Here is a 17,602-nt window from a genome sequence, read left to right as displayed (position 1 = left end):
CGATGCATCAACGACAGAGGAGGGAGGGGCGAGGGAAAGACGGGTGATGGCGCAAGCTGTCTTGCGTGCTACCTGAGCCACGGTCTCTCCGGACTCCCCTCTGTCGCTCTCTGTCTGGCTTGCGCGCCTCGTTGTGTCGCACTATACCTTCCGCTTCAGCTTGCGAGACTGAGGAGCGAGAAAGAAAGCAGCAACAGCACCACAGCACAGCCCCAGCGGACTGGGGCGCACCACTCCCTCGACCCTTTTGCCCTGGCGGCGGGTACGAAAGCAACGGAAGCGAGCGAAGCTGAAACCCTCATGCTTTTCATCGGCTAGGATCGCGACAACAACAACGGCACAACGAGAGAACGATTGAGGAGAGTATGGATGTCCTCTTGATTCTAGTAACTGCCCATGCGTGTGTGTGTGTGCGTGAATGTGGTCATGTGCCGAACGCACCGAGCCCTCGCTCGCTTGAGCCTCCTTCATTTGGCGCTCGCGCTGTCTCTCTTCTATGTCGCTGCCTGCACTCTTCGTGATTTGTTTCTCGTGGCTCATGCTTTGACCAAACCCTCGCTCTGCGCTGTTGTTTCTCTTGCTTGCGCCGACCGCGCTTGGCGATGTAACGACCCTTTTTGTTTCCCCAAGAACACAACGACGCCTTGCGCATCATCCACGTACTTGTCAATGCGCCGACTTTCACAGGAGACGCGGTCGCGGCGGCCTTTCCGCCTCATCTTAGCGCTCACGAGCGCCCTTCGAACACAGGCTTCGCGAAGCCAGACATCTGACAACGCGGCGCCTTTCCACAGCCACCTCGATGAGGACGAAATAGCATCCCTCTTTCCAGGCAACCCTGGCGCGCATGAGGCAAGTCGGAAGCCACGTCAGCGTCGACGCCGCGGCAACGGTGAAGCAGACACGTTGCTGAAAGACGTATACGCGCTTGGCAAGATCGTCGCCGACGAGCAGAAGCGGAGTCGCGTATCCATCCCAGCTTCGCGGTTGGGGGGGAGATCCGGCCCAAACACCCGGGCGCCGAGGAGAGCCGCGTCGGGAGACGTTGCATCGTCTCTACCCTCCGCGGAGGGCTCGCTAAATGCCAAACCGCTAGTCGCACCGCCGCCGCTCTCGACACCAGCGATGGCCGTGAACGCCGGCACACGGAATCGACGAGATTCATTCCCTCCGGCGGCGTCGCCACCTCGCGAAGCAGCGTTGCCACCTCTTCAGTCCTGGACATCGTCCTTCATTCTCACGCCGGAACACCTGCAGGCCACCTCCGACGCCCACGGCGCGTCCGACATCGCCTTTACTTTGGAGGAGTTGGAAAACACGCTCTTTTCTCCCGTCGTCGAGAGGACCGAGTGCGACGCGCAGCTGAAGAAGAGAGAGGCACCTACAGGGTTGTTTGACCCACCGCCACCGCCGGTGGCTCCTACAATGCCGTGTAGTGAAGCGCCACCTGCACGACTCGAGCTCGTCCCAGCAGCACCAACGATCGACACCGTCGACGCAGCAGCGCCACCTGTGGCGCAGACTGCTGCATCGCCGAGGTCGACTCTCGACGGCCCAACCCCAGCCTCGCCTACTGCCAGCACAGCGCCTTTTCTGCCTTCGGCGGCAGGCTTTGCCACGACTTTCCCCCTCACCTCCTCTCCACCCACATTCTCTGATCGCCGTTGCTCACCAGCGAAGGTGTTCACCCGTGCGTCGCTCGCGACTCCCGTTCTCCGGTGCCGTCTACGCGGATCAACGGTATATGTGAGCATGACACGACCCTTCCCGACTCCCCGTGAGTTGCTGGAGGCCCTTCACGAGGCGGTCACGTTTATCGAGTCGCTACCGGCTCTGCCGCAGGGCCCTCGGCTGGTGCGCCTGGGAGTGGATTCGCCAAGCGCAGCGTCGGCCTCTCGCGCCTTCCTGGAACCGGCGGGGTGGACCGAAGTTACGTCTAGCGTGGAGGAGCGTGTGGCAGCGCAGCTTCTCAAAGAGCGGCTGCTGCAGCGTATGACGGAGGGTCCCGTGCGCGGGCTGCGGTACATTGCGGAGCTGCGCGCAGCTGAAGTGGAGGCGCCGCTGGTCGTCCGTGACACGGCGGCGGAGCTGCTGCTGGCCTGCACCACGTACGCGATTTGTCCTTGCGCCCGGCCCGGTGTGGCGCTGGACGGTAGCACAGACGGTGCCGTGCGGCTTTCGTTTAGCGGAATCGGCGTCGGTTTGTTTCCGGCGCCGTCGACCGTTCTGCGACTCATGCAAGCGGTCGCGGCGATGTGCGACGGAGAGGCAGAGCGCACGCTTCTCCTAGAGGCGCTAGCCCGCGCAGGCGGACGCCCTGCCGGCACGGTTGCTGCTCCGCAGGCGCGAGATCTTGTTGTGGAAGTGATGCAGCACCTGCACGACCTGCCTGTTGTGGTTTCCGCGGAACTGCTGAGGGGTTGCGTGGGTTCACATGGAAGTACGAGGGAGGAAGCCATGGAGGCAGCAGCGGGGGGTCGAGCACACATAGTTCACTGGTTTAATGCAGCGAAGGCAACAGCGAGGCAATGGTGGGAGTTGGTGCAGGAACGTGGACACGGAATGTGGTCGACACCCAACAAACGCCTTGGCGCCTGCTCCGCGAGCGTGTCCTCCTGCCTCACCGCTAGCGAGGTGTGGAGGCGTTTGTGCGACGCGATTCTCTCGCCCGCAGCCGATGACGTCTCCATACATCAGGCTCTCTCCGACGCGATGCATTCTGCGCCTGTGCGGCGGTGCAGGCAGAACTACCTGGCTGTCGCGTCGCCTGCGTTTGCACACACAGCCACCTCTGATTCCCCCTTGCGAGCCGTTGTCGTTGACGTCACTGCCTCCTCACTCCAGCACACGTCCGTGGCGGACCTCGCTTGTGAGATTTGCGAGCAGCCGGCGGACGTGGTCCTCGCGCTATCCAATGATGTGCGACTGCAGCAGAAGCTGCATTTTCTCGCGTCACTGCACTTGACAGAGAGTGGCAGTCACCACTGCGTCACCGTATTACTTCCCGGCGACCCGGCCGAGGTGGCCGAGTGCGTGTCTCTGACGCGGTCGTGTGCCCGCTTAGCACCGCAGCAGCCATGCTACGAGGCGCATCCGTCCGAGCTGCACCCATGTCACCCGCGCTGGCTGCATCAGCTTATCGAGGTGAGCAATGCTCGTTCCTCTGCAGCCGTCCCAGGCAGCTCATCAGCGCCCCATGATGCAGAACCTGCATCACTCGCTGAGCTTTACGTCGCGCACGCGTGGCGCCGCCCGTGTGTGACGACGCGTACAAGCAGTGTAGGGCTGGAGATGTCCGCTGCCGTGGCCTTTTCGTGGCAGCGGCTCCTCGCGACCGCCACAGGGGCAGCCCCGAAGAAGGTGCTTGTGGAGGAATTTCAGCGCACGCATCTGGCACCGCTCGTGCTGCTGCGCCCGCCCGCCAAGAACGACGGTGGTGACCACGCGGCGCAGGCGTGGTGGACCGAATATGGCGAGATATCGATAACACAAAAGGAGGCAGCAGCGTCGACCACCGTGCTGACGCTCATGAAAAGCATGAGTGCCGCTTGGCCGGTCCCCTCCTCGGCGTCTGGTCTCACGGCGCCTACCAATCGTAGCAGCAGCTGCGTTTTCGAGTGCGGCGTTGCGTTTCTCTTTGTGCTCGACGTGGCATGCCAAAGTTTGCTTCGTCGTGACATTGAATCACCGGATCAGCTCAACGTTCTCTCCATCGCGGCTCTCGGACTGGACAGCTCTGCTGGTGGTCTCGTGGAGGTGGCGGACCGCGTTGCTGGCGACGGTGTAGAGACACTTGTCTCTGCCATGGAAGAGACGGCGGCGGTACACGGCGTCCGCTTTGCCTCGCTCGCGCTGCTCCGCTGGATGGTGGATAATCGGCTTCTGCTTTATCAGCTGACCCCACACACGATTCACCGTTACACCACCTACTTGCAACACCGCGGCGTGTAGGGCGCGGGTGTGGCCTGGGCCCTGTCAGTTTGCAGTGATCGCAGTGCGCATTTTCGTGTGTGCGCGTGTGCGTGTGTTGCCGCTCTGACACCACGTTTGCCGTCAGAGCGCCACCTGCCACAGCTGCCGCGGGAGGGGGGAGGAAAGGATGTGTGATGCTCTTGTGCGCTTTCCGATCTTTGCGCCGCTGCCTGCGTGGTTTTTTGTCGTGTTCCTGTTAAGAACGGCTCCCAGGCGCAGTGGGGTGCTTCACATTGGCACTCGAGCACTTCGAATCGACTTTGGCAACTGCGACAGGGGGGCGGCATGCGGTGACGGAGCAGGAGTAGAGAGGAGCGACGAGGGGGAAGAGGAGGATGGGAACGTGCCATGCGGGAACGACGCGGCGACCAGAAGCGCAAAGCGCGCGCATGCGTGCAGATGTTCCGATTGTGCGGCGGTCTCATCCAGGACACACAGCCGATGCCTGTCCGCCCTCCCCATACCCCTCCGCTTGCATTCCTCGGCCTCTGCTCGGGAAGGCGTCCACGAAGGCGCCTTTGCTATGGCACCTTCTCCGCTGCGCCTATTCGTGATTTCTTCGTGGTGGTGTCGTTTGATGCTTACAACACTGAACTGCTCGACTATTCGTTCCCTCCCCCCTATCGCCGTTACCCACAGAATCCTTAGCTGCTTGCCGGCCGAGATCATCAGTGGACGTGGTGTGGGGACGACGTGTTGCTACACCGCAACAAAAAGAAGCGCCCCTCTTACTCGACCCCCCCCCCACACACACACACGGACACACATATAGATATTCGAAGAAAACCTGGAGAACACCATGGTGCTGAACAAGTGGGCCGCGGTGACAAAAAGCGCCCCGCCGGCGGCAGGTTTGCGGCCACTGGCGCGCACGGTCTCGCCAAACCCGAAGCTGCGCCCGGCAGACTACAAAGTTCCCTACGTACTTCGCACCTTTATCAAGGACCGACACTCGAGTGAGATGCAGCACATCGAGAACCGAGGCATGTATCGCGAAGAGCTCGCGATCGAGCGGTCACGCTTTCCGCGCATGCAGAAGACACTGACGATTCAGACGGATGGTTCGCTGAACGAGCGCGAGTTCGAGTTTGCGGTGCCGCCGGTAGTTATGCTCTTTCAGGATCGCCTCTCTGCCCATCGGCAGCGCCAGGTTGCTCTGGCCAAAATTGGCAAGCTGAAGCGTGCCAAAAGCTGGGAGATGGCGGTTCGAGGCAAGGAGTCCCTGAACCCTGTGTGCAACGCGCTCGTGTTTCCGTATTGTGTCCCCAAGAAGATGCTGGTGCGGCCGCGCACCGTAGACCCACTAAGCGCCAAGAGTATGGCCGATAACCGCAAAAGTCGTGACGACTCGTCGTGAATCGGTGACCGCAGGCACGGGCATACGTGTTGGGCTCGCCTATCCATGGTGTATGCATTGCGTTGTCCCAGCCTGAAGGCGTGTGTTTCAGCAAGAGGATGAAGGGGAAAAAGACAGAAAAAAGCGCACAGTTGGGCAGACTGGACCACGTGAAGGAGTCCGACCATTAGTGGCAACGGTGGGTTGCTGCTGTTGCTGCTTCAGCTGCTTCTGCCTATGCGCCGCTTCCTCGTCCTTGTGGAGTGCCGCTGCTTGCGCCTTGACGGGTTCGCCGGGCTCTCCGCCCAGCGCACGCGTACATACAGTGCCACCTTTCCCACCGCTAAACAGCGACGGACATACGCACGTTCTTCCTCGTTGCCGCTCCTTGACTCGTTCGCTTCATATTTTTCTTTGCTTTGGTGCTTGCATGCCGTCGATCCGCATCCATGGAACGTCACCCCAACAACTGCACGGTGCGTATCTCACGCTTCTCTAGCATCTTAGCGCTGCTCCAGCTACCTTCGCCCTTCCTCTCTCTCCCACTTCCCCTCCCCACTTCATACCACTCACCTCTGCATGTGAACTTTCCAGTCTCTTCGCCAACAGGAGGTTCGCTAACCGACCGCTTAGGAATCTCTCTGTATCTCGTGTTGCACTCCTTCTCATTCCGCCGTGACGTTTTCTTCGGTCTTCTCGGCAGTGATTTGCCTCGACCTTTTCTCTGCGGTCTCTCTCTCTCCCTCAGCGCTGTTTCTTTGCTTCCGTTCTTTTTGTTGGATGGCACCTTGAGGTGCCCACCAGCGACGGCTCTGTGCTCTCCGTGTCTGCTCCGAGTCGCATCTATTCTATTCCTTGTTTCCTTCCTTTTTTGTTTTTCTTGGAGGCGTGCGCCCTTTGCACTGTCGAAGCCTGCATGTGCGTGGTTCATGCACTGACTTTCACCCAAACCGTGTGCGTGATGTCCACCGACCCCAACTCGTTCGAGGCGATCAGGCCGAAACTGACGGCACAGACGCTGCAGGATATCGAGGGACTCGACCCTCAAAAGTACGGCTTCGGTCGCGAGGAGTGCTGTGGCCCGATCCCGGCCAAGATTATCGGCAGCATGAGTCTGCGGGAGCACATCTTTCTGAACACCCGTATGCCTGCAAGGGAGTGGGATAAACGCACCGAGAATGTACCGGGCTTTAAGGAGCTGAGCCATCACATCAAGCATAAGTTACCGGATGCGAGCTTTACCGTGTCGCACCGTGATCAGGACACGGAAGACTCGATCCTACACTGTAAAGTGGACGACAAAAAGGCGGTCATCATCACACAATACAGCGGCGTCTCGGTGCCGTATGAGCTGCCGTGGGAGGTAAAGGGCACACTGGCCGTCGACCGCTCGGGCGAGTACTTCATTTTCGTCTGCTCTCACTTCACACGCGATGCGCGCTGCGGCTACTGCGGCTCCGTCTTAATCGACCTCTTCCGTCATGCTCTCCTCGAGAAAATGGGCGCCGGTGGCGCAGAGCGGGTGACGGTGTACTCGTGCTCGCACATGGGTGGCCATATCTACGCGGGCAATGTGATCATTTACAGCCGCCACGGTGGCATTTGCTACGGTCTCTTCAAGCCGGAGGATGTGCTGCCCGTAGTGGACGCCATAGCGGAGGATAAGGGCGCCATACCCGAGTCACTCAAGAACCGCATTCGTGGGCAAATGGGGTCTGACGCATCGTAAGCAACGATCGGCGTGGGGAGGCAAGGGGGACAAAGAGGGATAGGACAGGGTAGAAGGCATGCATACCCGTGTGAAAGGGACGCAACACTGGAGAAACGGCCAGTGCGACACCGTGCTTTTCGTGTTGGTTTCCCTCAGTGCCGAACGCACCTCTGCAAGACATGCCCCTGCGTGTGCGTTGTGTGCGTGTAGCAAGATGGTGAGACTTGCTGTGCGCATGGGGCACGGCCCCTTAAACCTCGGCAGCTCGTTGGACCCTGTATTCCACCATCACAGCTGAGGCAGTTTCCACTGCCCCGATTCCTCCTCGTCCTATTTCTCAGCCGTGCTCCTCTTGCATGCCCACCTGCCATGCTTCCATGCTAGCGTTACCCCTCGCGGTCGTCCTTGCAGGTGGCATTGGACGTTATGCGCCACCATCTGCTCTGGCACTGTGTGTGTGTGCGTGGGTGGTGGTGGTGGGTGTCGGTGGGCCCTGTCTCTTCTCCGTTCTCCGGTTCGCCCGTTCTCTGCTTTCCACCCCGTCTCGCTCTGTCTTACATTTTTCATCGGTTCATGTGTTCGTGCGTGCGCGCGCGTGCTTGTGCGTCTGTGCGTCAGGGGTGTTCGGTGTATACCTCACTCATTTTCATTCCCTGCACATGACGCCATCCGAAACGCTTATCGTCTCAGACCCTCATGCTCATTTCTGTCTCCGTAGTCCCCTTCTCTCACTCCGTCTACACTCTTACAAAGGAACGCTGCTCCGGTGTGGCCGTTTATCCCTCTGTGCGTGTGTGTGTTTGCCGTCTGCGCCCTCTCTCCATCCGCCTGTGAAGTATCTCTCTCCATGCGTGCGTGCTTTCTCTCCCTTTCTCCTGACCAGTGCCACCCCCTCCCCTCCCCAGCTACCCCACCCCACCCGCCACGGCCAGCAGCACCACTGATCCCTGATCCTCCTCCACAGTCGCTGCACACCCTCCCTCACCTCTGACGTCGGCGCCACCAGAGAGGATGCGGCCCATCAAAAGAGCGGCACGCATTTTTTGCTTTATGTTTTTGCGAGCGCATCTGCTGCACCGTAGAAGTAGTCGGTGTGCCTGATCCGTGGAAGGGGTAAGGAGAAGAGTGTCTATATTCGGCACACGCCCGAATCCAAGCCCGCACAGGCGAGTGGAAAGGTGCGCGCGAGAGAGGCCGCCGTTGCGGCTGCTTGCGACTCGCTGGGCTTCTGCTTATTTGTGCGTGTGTATGTCTGTGAGCGATGGTGATGGAGCCCGATGTCGCCTTTTCATGCCCCCCTCCTCTTGTCTCCAACGAGCACACGGTCCAACGTGAAGAAAGAAACAAGTGGTAACGGCCGCCGTACTTTAAAGAGGCAGTTGGAGGGGCTGATGTGCCTTAGTGTCTAAAGCGGTCTGCACAGCTGATTCTCTCTCGGTGTTGTGGTTCACAGCTCGGCTGTGGTGCACTGCTCAATACACCGGATATAACGCTGAGGTGCAAGCACATCCTCGTCGTGCATGAGAGGCGTGTCCGCACAAAATACCACCACGTGTAAAGAGGACAGGGGAGAAAAAAACGAAGGCACGCACGCATTCGCAGAGAAGCAGCAGGAAGCAAACAGACGTGGGGGGGGGGGCACTGCGACACTCCTTTTGTGCGTCCTGGAATGCGGCAATGGTGGGTCTAAACACGCAGAATAGCCGCGTGCGTGACCGTAACCATAGAAGTTGAGCGCGGATGTGGAGGGGATGCAGGGCGCCGTGGCGTGATGCGCTTCTTTCTCTCTACCGCTCAGGAACAGCGAGGAGAAATTCGCCACCTTCCCCTTAAGTCGCACAGACGGTGTTTTCCTTCCCCGCAACTTGCCGCCGCTCCCGCCCTCCCCTTGCCCTCATCTTCTGCTCTCTTCTCCCCCTTTTTTCACATCACGCACACACATTACACACCATATCCTTTTTTTTTTCTCAGGAGAGAGGGGAGGTGACTGCCGTGGCACCTGCCTCTTTCTTTACCGGTGCAGCCTTCCTGCTTTCTCCCTTGCCGTTTCGCGTCGGATCAGGGCAGCGACACTTCTCTTGTGGTCTAATCTGCATTTCTCTGCTTGGTGCTCTGTTGTGTTCCGCGCCTCTTCCTCAGTTCTTACAGGCATCACGGAGAGTTCGCGGTTGCGCGTGCACGTTGCACGGTGCTCTTTTCTTTAGCGCCGTTGAACACAGGCTGCCGGCTCACCTTTTGCTCGGCGCGGGCATCCGCCGACGTGATACCAGTGCTTCCTTTGTTTCCTTTGGTGTTTGCTGCCCGTTTTCTTTTTTTTTGCTGCTCTAGATTCACCGGCAATGGCGCAGCCGTGCAATAGCCTGTCCGAGTTCCCCTACGCGGAGGCGGCCAAATCGCTAGCGAAGCGCGCCTCACTCACTAGCCAAGGTGTGCCTCCGCCGTGGACTAAGTCAATAACGGATTCGACAACAGTCTGCACAGAGGACAAAGTGTTTGTCATCGGCGGGATCGATACACGCACGCAGCGCATCGTGCCGTACGCACGCGTATGGGATGCCGTGGCGCACGTCTGGGCGCGATTGCCCGACGCCCCGGTCAGGGTTGCCCATGCAAGCGCCGCTGCGGTGCCTGCCGAGGGGTCCATCATCTTGTTTGGCGGGTGGGACGGCACGAAGTGCAACGCAGAGCTGTGGCATCTCCACCCTCGGCGCCACGACGGCGCCACTACAGGTGCGGATAGGGTGTCCCCGCCAAGCCTCGGAGTGAGCGGAGGAGGATATCCCTCCCCCACTCCTACAACTGCACGGGGACGGGCGTCAAAAAGCGATGATGAGGCTGCGCTTCATTGGGATCGACTGGAGACCGACACGCGTGTCTCTGCGCGACCGGTGGGGCGATACGGACACGCGCTTGCTTTTGGAGTTTCCGCTCCTGCGGAACGGTCGCAGACTAACTCACCATCATCGCCGGCTGCGGAGTCGCTTCAGCCATCTAATAAGGCGATGGGGCCTGCCGCTGCGGCGACCATGTTTTCTGGTGCGCCAACGCCGACAACTCTGGAGCCGGTTTTGTATCTCTTTGGTGGCAATAACACCACTTCGCGGCTGAATGACGTGTGGCGGCTCTGGCTCACGCCGTCCATCCAGCAACGCGTCGCGCACTGGGAGCGGCTGAAGGTGACCCCTGGCGTCTGTCCGTGTCCGCGTGAAGATGCCGTCCTAGCATTCGACATGACTCGGCAGTGCCTTTGGCTGTATGGCGGCAGCAGCGCTACTGGCGTCCTCGACGATTTGTGGTGCCTTTCCTTGGTCGGCGACTCATCAGTAAGCGGGTTGACATGGACGCCTGTCTATCCACTGGGCGGACACCGACTCGCACCAGCCCAGTGGAACCTTTCTAAAAAGTGTATGCCGGCCGCCGCGGTGGTGGAGGGCGGAAGTCTCTACGTGCTATTTAACGAGGCACCAAAGTCGTCGAAGTGCCTCCACGCAAACGGCCGAGAGCCGCTCTACCGTTTCTGTTTGACAACGCATCACTGGCTCTCTTGCTCCCTGTCCGAGGAGGAAGTGGCCTCGAGTCGGCCCTCCTCCTCCCTGCGAACATCGCTTCCTGTTGCGCAACAGGCAAGCTCATTCCGCGCTGTCGCATCGTGCGCGTGCAATCGCTTTCTCTTCTGGCTGATGGACTCCACGGGTGACGAACCCTCCGACACGCAGAGCAAGCCGGCAGTGGTCCAGGTTGAGCTCAACCTCCTCGACACAAAGCCCACGAAGCGGCGTGCGGAGCGCAGTCGATAGTTGCGCAGGGGAGAGCTGCTGCCGACACAGGTGTTGGCAGGTCTCTCACCTACCCATGTCGTCGTTCGTTTGTTTTTGCTTTGGGTGCGCGGTTTCGTTACGGCCACTACTCCTTGCTACTCCATATCGTTCAGTACGCGTTTGGTTGGTTGGCGTATCCCTGCCTCCCATCCTCCCCCCCCCCCGAAACAGCATCTTTTGGCACGAGCTCACCCCTTCGTTTTTTTTTTCACTCCTTGTCCTCGCGTAGCGGTCCGCCGCCTTCTCCCCTTTTTTTGTTCGCTGTAGTCCACATGCTTCTGCTTTCTTTTTCTCTGTTGCTGCTGAATGGAACACACATACTCACCGTCGATGTAAGGTGACGCTATCGCACGTTCTCCCCCCTTCCCTTACCCCTCACCCCCCCCCCGAGTCTCTCTGTCTCTCGTGTTTTTTTTTGTTTTGCATTTTCCTTTCCTTTCGTCCCGAGTTTGATGTTTTCTCTTCGCTCCCTCCCCTTTCCGCTTGTCTCTACTGCCTCTCCTCCGTGTCTCTGGACCTCTCAAGGACGTGCCCCACCCCCACCCCTTTCGCTGCACGCACCGTGTTGTGTCTCTCTCTTTCGTGTCGGGAAGATCCGCCACATCACACACACACACGCAGAAAAAAAATATCGCACAACTGTGGAAGGAGGGGGGGAGCGCACGCTTACTTCTCGTTGCCCGCTTCCTCCCTCGCAAAGAGTGCACGAAACGGACAAGGTCGGAGACACCATGGAACCTGAGCCTCTTAAAAGGGGAGAGCAGAAACAATGGCGACGTGAGGACTCGATTTTGAGCTCAGTGCTTTTCTTCTTTCGGTGGAAGGGGAGGGAGGTCTCCGCTATCTCTCTCTGTCGATGTTGCTGCTGTCGTGCCGTATCCTTTGTTTGGTTATACTGATTATCCCATCTTCGTTTTGCCTCTCCTTCTTCGTCGCTTCTACTAGTATTGCTTTACTTTCTACACCCTTTATTTCTGCCCTCCTTCTCTCTCCCTACCACCTCTCACTCCGTTTGCCCACTCGCCCGTCACGGCGTTTCGATCGGGCTTCCTCACCCGGTCTGTTTTTTTTTTCTTGTGGTGGTGTTTGTGTGGCGCAGGCTGCCTGCGTGCTGACGTGCAGCTTCGGCCCCACCCCTTCTTCCTCCTTTTACTACCTTTTTTCTCATGCAGCGTGCTGAAGTACTCCTTCTTCCTACGGTATCTCAACTTGTATTTTGTGCGCCTTCGACGCGCCCCTTCCCCGCTCCCCTAAAAAAAAGGAAAAGGGCACTGCCAGAGGATGCAACAAAAACAAAGAAAAACAGAGGAAGGGGAAGAGGGCTGAAAGTGCAACGACGAGACTCGGGGGAGGGAGAGAGGGTCTTGGTCTGTAGCCTGATTGCATTGCTGTCCTCTGCGGTGTTGTTTTGTTTTGGTTTTGGGAAGTATCCTGTGTTTCAGTGTGGTTGAGATATCGGTCCTTGCGGTGGCGTGGCACAGCGTCCGCGCGTGTATGCATGCAAGTGTGTGGGTGTGTTAGTTTTATGAACGCAGCGAGATGGACCAACTGCGTATTTCTGCTGCAACGTGGAATGGGTGGAAGTAACCAAGCAGAATGCCAAGGAAATCGCTTTAACGGAAGGCGCAGGTGCGCGGTCCACCAATGCCTCTGCCCCTCGTTTTATTTTGCTTGCCTTGCAGGGAAGGACATTACCTGCATGGGGGGCTCAGTGTCGAGGCGCATATCGGTGCTCGTTTGAGGCTCACTGCCCTGCCACCAATGCGCTACATCTGCGGTCTTGCTGGCAGTGGTGGCCCCTCCGCTGCGCTTATCTGTAGCCGAGTGGTCTTTCTTCACGAAGACCACGCGCGCGCACCCATCGGCGTGCTCATGTACGCACACACGCGCCACGTTTGCGTATGTGGATCCTCTGGCCCTTTGTAATCATTCTCATCTTTATCCTTCGCCTGTTTGTGGGCCTGCCTGTCTACCCCGTGCGCCACTCGTGGGCTGCTCCACCGCGTTGCGAACCCAGTCCGTTCCGCATACCGGAAAAACGTCGGAGTGTTGTTCCTTTTCCTTTTCTGCAAACTCTCTCTCTTGGACTCCCGCATAGAGCTCTGGCCGCAGGCACACAGCTGCAGCATGAGCGAGGGTCCACGAAAACGCGTGGCGGGAGCTCAGCTGTCCCGCGACGACGACGGGGAGGGGCGCGCCGATGATGAATTTGTGACAACCCCGCAGGTCGCCGATGAGTCGGAGATGGCGAACCGCCGTGTCGTCCGAGTGCGCCGCCCTGATGGGGCTACATCGTCAGCGAATGCCTTTGCACGAGGTCCTTCCCTGTTCAAGGACGTGTCGCTCGGAAGTGATAAGGAGCCGCCAGTGTTCAAGATGCCGTTTGGCGCCGGTGATGCGAGCAAGGGCACGGCGGCTGCGTTTTCGTTTGCAGCGCCAGCGTCATCCTCGAGCAAGTCGTCGTCATCCTTTGGGCTTCCCCCTACCACTAAGCCTAGTGGATTCAGTTTCGGCGGCAGCACTGCAAGCCCTGCAACGACGGGGACTTCAACGACGCCCAAAACCCCCTTCTCTTTCGGCGGATTGCCAACCGACGGCAGCAGCGCAACAACCGGAACCACTAGCAGCTTTTCTTTGGGTACCAATTCTGCTCCTTCAGTAACAGCGAGCACGCCGGCGGGTGGCTTTAGTTTCGGCTTTGCCCCCGCCAAGTCTTCGGCCACCGCCCCGACCGATGAGGCCCCAGCGAAGGAACCAGCGCCGGCGACGGCGACGGCGCTGCCGAAGGCCCCTGTCTTTGGTGCCGGCTCGTTTAACTTTGGCTCGGCGGTGAACAGCTTCGTTGAGGCTCGCAAGAAGATGCAGGAGGAGAAGGGCCCAGAATCGGAGGCCGACGGCGAGGGCGAGGACAAGGGCGGTGACGCACCGAAGGACGACGCTGACGGCACCGGCTTTGGTAGCGAAGTCGTCGAGCAGTCGGCGCGCGACGTTTTGGCCACGGCGCCATCAAAGCTCTACTTGTTCGAGAAGGGCGAGGGCGACACGCCGGGCCGCTGGGCGGAGCGGGGTGCCGGGGAGGCGAAGCTCATTGCCGAGAAGAAAGCGGAGGCTGGGGTTCATGTTCACCGACTTCTGGTGCGCGGCGGCTACGCCCTTAACGCGACCGTCGGCAAGAACCTCTTCACGCTTTCCAAGACAGAGGCGAAGCATCTTATTTTAGCTGTCGCCACCAGCGAAGGCCCACACACGTACCTTCTCAAGTTCACCGGCCCCAACGCCGAGGTGAATACGACGAAATTCTCGGAGGCAATCAAGAAGATTATGCAGGACGCGGAGAAGGCCGCGTGAGATGTCGCTGCTGCGGACTGGCTTCTGCTCTCTTCCTCTTACGCGCTGTTCGCCGCGCTCGTTACTGAGTGCCGTTGTCGCGTGCACTGCGTTTGTGTCGGTGGAGTCGTAAAGTGACGCACAGTGGCATGTGGTCGTGAGCTTGTCCTTGTGCGTAGCTGTCACTAACAAAGAAGCCTACTTCCCCTTTTTAGAAAACGAAAAAGAACACGACACTGAATACCTTAGGCGTCCTGTTGCTGTCGCACGCGACTAGGAGTGCGCAGCGCGTCGCTTTTGCCAGAGAGTTACTTAAGCGTTTGCACTTGCACGGATAACAAGAAGAAAAGAACACACACCCAAAAGGAAGAAAACGCACTTCACGGAAGAGGGGGCGTGATAGTTTCGCCGTGCATCTTGTGCGAGTGCATATTGTTCGGCGCGCCTCCCCCCTCCTCCTCCCTCCCCCAGCTGTGCCGTCTAACTCGCTTAATTCATCTGTATGCTCTACCCCCTTCCCCCCTCCTCTCTCTCTCGCGCGCGCGTGTACGTTCGCGTTCTGGTTGCCCACCTTTGCGGCGATGCCGCCGTCTACGCTCATCTCTCGCTGCGAAACCGCTTTCCTTTTTTTTTTGCTTCTTTGTGTGCTTTAGGTGTGCGTACACGGCCGCTGTCCGACAGCCATCATCGAATGCCCGCATGAATTAGTTGTGATGCTAGCGCTGGTGTTTGCGGCTGATTCTCCGTGAAGCAAGGATACCGTACACACAGACACACACACAAACACACACACACACACCGCTTCTTATCTAGTTCTCTGCTCTCAACTCACTCCCCTTCTTTTTGCTGACGGGATACCGCAGAGGAAGTGACTGATCGACCTGCGCCATCACCGAAGCTCTCTCTCTTTGCCGCTTTTTTTCATTGCCTGTCTGTAGTGCACCCGCTGGTTTTCTTCCTCGCTGCCACTGCTTAGCCTTTTTTCATTTGTCCTTCGCGTTTGTGTGCCCGGGTGCGTTGTTGACGGACGAGCACTAGCTCTCACGATCGCCTACCCGCTGCTCTATTTTGCTCCAGTTTGTGCTGCGGTCACTCAACCCTTGTCTCTCTCTCTCTCCGCCTTACTATCGTGTTCATAGGCGGACACACAAGCCTGTGTGCGCGCCCTTCTCTCGCTGCTAGTAGTCATCTACACTGCATCGCGGCAAAAAACTGGGCCGTGCGCCTCGAGGTCGTGGTGCCGATTGAAGGCGGGGAACGACATAAAAACAAAGGCGGCTTCCTCTCCATACGCACCCACCGCATCGAGCTTATGCTTGCCGCCTCCGGCCTCCGTGCCGACCGGCCTGACTTGGCCGAACCGACCAGCTTCTTTGCGGCTTTGCAGATTCTTCGGTCCGAAGACCCGTACTATTTGAGCATTACACACCCTTCCACCGAACAAGTCGACTACTTGAATGGAGTTATCAAGTGTTTGCGTCTGCAGCTGGATGGTGGGGTAGATGAAGCGACGGGTGACAAGACTGCGTACGAGCTCGCCGTCGCGCTTCTGTGGCACTCCGACACGTTGCTCATCGAGGAAGGCGTGCAGCTGATGGAGTACTTGCTGAAGGAGCGCTGGGCCCAGTACTGGTCCACGGCGATCCGCAGTCGACCCAGCGCTGCGGTTGGCGACGACCAGGACGAACATGGCGAGGCTGTTCGCAGCCAGGTGGCGGAGAGCGTGCCAGACGAGGACGACCGCGTCGATGACGAATGGGTGGACATCTTCGGCAGCCCAGCTGAGGGTCAATGTGCGAACCGCAGTTGTAATGCAGCAGTCGCGCATCCCTGTTCTGCTCATCGCACGGGTAACACAATGGCCAAGAGGGCCGTAGACTCTGGAACGCAGGCGATCTTGCGTGGCTCCGCTGTCCAGTTCGCCACGGCCCCGCCGCCGCCAGAGAGCGAATGCGGGTCGGTGCCGCCATCGCTGGTGCGTGACCGCGGACCGTCCGCCGCTCTCACGGAAGGCGACTCTGGCACGACAGTCGGCTCATCCTGCGCATACTCCACTGGTGCTTCTGTGACGGCCATCACACAGGACATGCAGAAGTCGTTGAATTCGTTCCGCACAGGTCCGGACACGGCAATGCCAAGCACTGACAAACACGCGCTGAGTTCTACGGACGCGCATTCGCATTACGAGCGTCTGGCGAAGTGCTACTACAACCTCGCCGTCGGCTACACCAAGATCCGCAAGAACGAAAAGGCTCTCTTCTATATTAGCAACATGCTTCGGCTCAGCCCCCGCAGCGAGGAGGGGCTGATGCTGCGGCGTCTCCTGTGCGCGCGCCTGTACGTGCGACAAATCTTTATTTTCTCTGTCCCGCTGCTTGCTTTAGGCTTGCTCTTTCTGTAGGGTGGGCGGTGGTGACGTGGTGGCGGCATGAAAGTTGTTGAAGGAACATGGTGAGAAAGAGCGACGAGCCAGGGCTGCGATGCACTGGCACAGCAGTGGAGCGACTCGCCAAGGTGCATGGGAGTGTGGGGCAGGGATCGCGCTTGGTGGTGCCCTGGCGCTAGCACGTGTGTGTGTATGTGTCTGCCTTTCTGTGTGTTCGTGGCTTCGCGCATACGTGTGCTTCGCATCACGAACCGCCATCTCGCTGCTTCAACCTCCCACTCTCCTCGGTCGCTTCTTGAATACCTTTTGCTTTTCTACCCATCTTGTTGCATCCATTATTGGCAATGTTCTTTGGCGGCGTGGGAGAGGGGGCGCTCTTGATGCATCGCTTGATGTGTTCGCTCCCGTTTCTCGTTTTGTTGTTGTCTTCTTTCAGCCGGCGCTTGCTGTTGATTCCTGCATCTCGTCTGAATTCTCGCCATGGTGTCGCAGATCGTCATGCGTCTTGGTTTTTCCTTCTTAGCTTGCTTGCTTGCTGTCAAGAATCTCTTCATTCCCTGCCATCTTTTGTGCCCTTTTCAGGCTACAGCTCGTCCTAAAATAAAACGACGGCAGCAGCGACACGCCTCGTGGAACTCCCTCCCGCGCCATTTCTGTGTGCTGTCTGTGTCACCCTGCGCTGGTCATTGACTGCTGCATCGGTGGCTTCTCTTTTCTTTCCACCTGTGTGACCCAGTGGGAAGAGGAGAAGGATTCGGCCGTTCACGTTGAGATGCTCGCCTCGGTGCGCGCTTGTCGTGTGGGGGGCACGTAGCGCAACACTGCCCGTGCGCTTGTCTTCACGCCGTGTACTCGCTGCCGTTGGGTACACACGTGCACACACTCATCGCGTGTTGTCCTTGTGCTCTCCTTGCACGTCCATCTTCTGTTAGTCTATCAACGCCCAGAAAACTGACGCCGCTCAGCCACTGAGGGGTAAGCATGCCGAGAAAGAGGGAGCGGGTGAGCAAAGAACGAACTACAGCGCATCCGCGAACGCGCAGGTGCTCGAC

General features: G+C 58.8%; 6 protein-coding genes across 6 annotated transcripts; all 6 read left to right on the top strand.

The window, feature by feature from the left end:
- Positions 1 to 396: 396 nt before the first annotated feature.
- On the top strand, positions 397 to 3,951 carry LINJ_36_6460 (conserved hypothetical protein; the record flags this gene model as incomplete). Its single annotated transcript, XM_001469963.2, has 1 exon — positions 397 to 3,951. The coding sequence occupies one exon, from the start codon at positions 397 to 399 to the stop codon at positions 3,949 to 3,951; it is 3,555 nt and encodes a 1,184-aa protein (XP_001470000.1).
- Positions 3,952 to 4,771: 820 nt separating this feature from the next.
- LINJ_36_6450 (conserved hypothetical protein) lies at positions 4,772 to 5,329 on the top strand (the record flags this gene model as incomplete). Its single annotated transcript, XM_001469962.1, has 1 exon — positions 4,772 to 5,329. One exon carries the CDS (start codon positions 4,772 to 4,774, stop codon positions 5,327 to 5,329), a length of 558 nt encoding a protein of 185 aa, XP_001469999.1.
- An 895-nt stretch (positions 5,330 to 6,224) lies between these two features.
- Positions 6,225 to 7,037, top strand: LINJ_36_6440 (conserved hypothetical protein; the record flags this gene model as incomplete). The annotated part of the gene is made up of 1 exon (XM_001469961.1): positions 6,225 to 7,037. One exon carries the CDS (start codon positions 6,225 to 6,227, stop codon positions 7,035 to 7,037), a length of 813 nt encoding a protein of 270 aa, XP_001469998.1.
- Positions 7,038 to 9,358: 2,321 nt separating this feature from the next.
- Positions 9,359 to 10,816, top strand: LINJ_36_6430 (conserved hypothetical protein; the record flags this gene model as incomplete). The annotated part of the gene is made up of 1 exon (XM_001469960.1): positions 9,359 to 10,816. The coding sequence occupies one exon, from the start codon at positions 9,359 to 9,361 to the stop codon at positions 10,814 to 10,816; it is 1,458 nt and encodes a 485-aa protein (XP_001469997.1).
- Positions 10,817 to 13,213: 2,397 nt separating this feature from the next.
- Positions 13,214 to 14,185, top strand: LINJ_36_6420 (conserved hypothetical protein; the record flags this gene model as incomplete). Its single annotated transcript, XM_001469959.1, has 1 exon — positions 13,214 to 14,185. One exon carries the CDS (start codon positions 13,214 to 13,216, stop codon positions 14,183 to 14,185), a length of 972 nt encoding a protein of 323 aa, XP_001469996.1.
- A 1,291-nt stretch (positions 14,186 to 15,476) lies between these two features.
- On the top strand, positions 15,477 to 16,565 carry LINJ_36_6410 (conserved hypothetical protein; the record flags this gene model as incomplete). Its single annotated transcript, XM_001469958.1, has 1 exon — positions 15,477 to 16,565. The coding sequence occupies one exon, from the start codon at positions 15,477 to 15,479 to the stop codon at positions 16,563 to 16,565; it is 1,089 nt and encodes a 362-aa protein (XP_001469995.1).
- Between the last annotated feature and the right edge of the window lie 1,037 nt (positions 16,566 to 17,602).

Source organism: Leishmania infantum, chromosome 36 (assembly GCF_000002875.2).
Source record: "Leishmania infantum JPCM5 genome chromosome 36".
Classification (NCBI taxonomy): Eukaryota; Euglenozoa; class Kinetoplastea; order Trypanosomatida; family Trypanosomatidae; genus Leishmania; species Leishmania infantum.
This window is presented reverse-complemented; position numbering and strand designations above follow the sequence as displayed.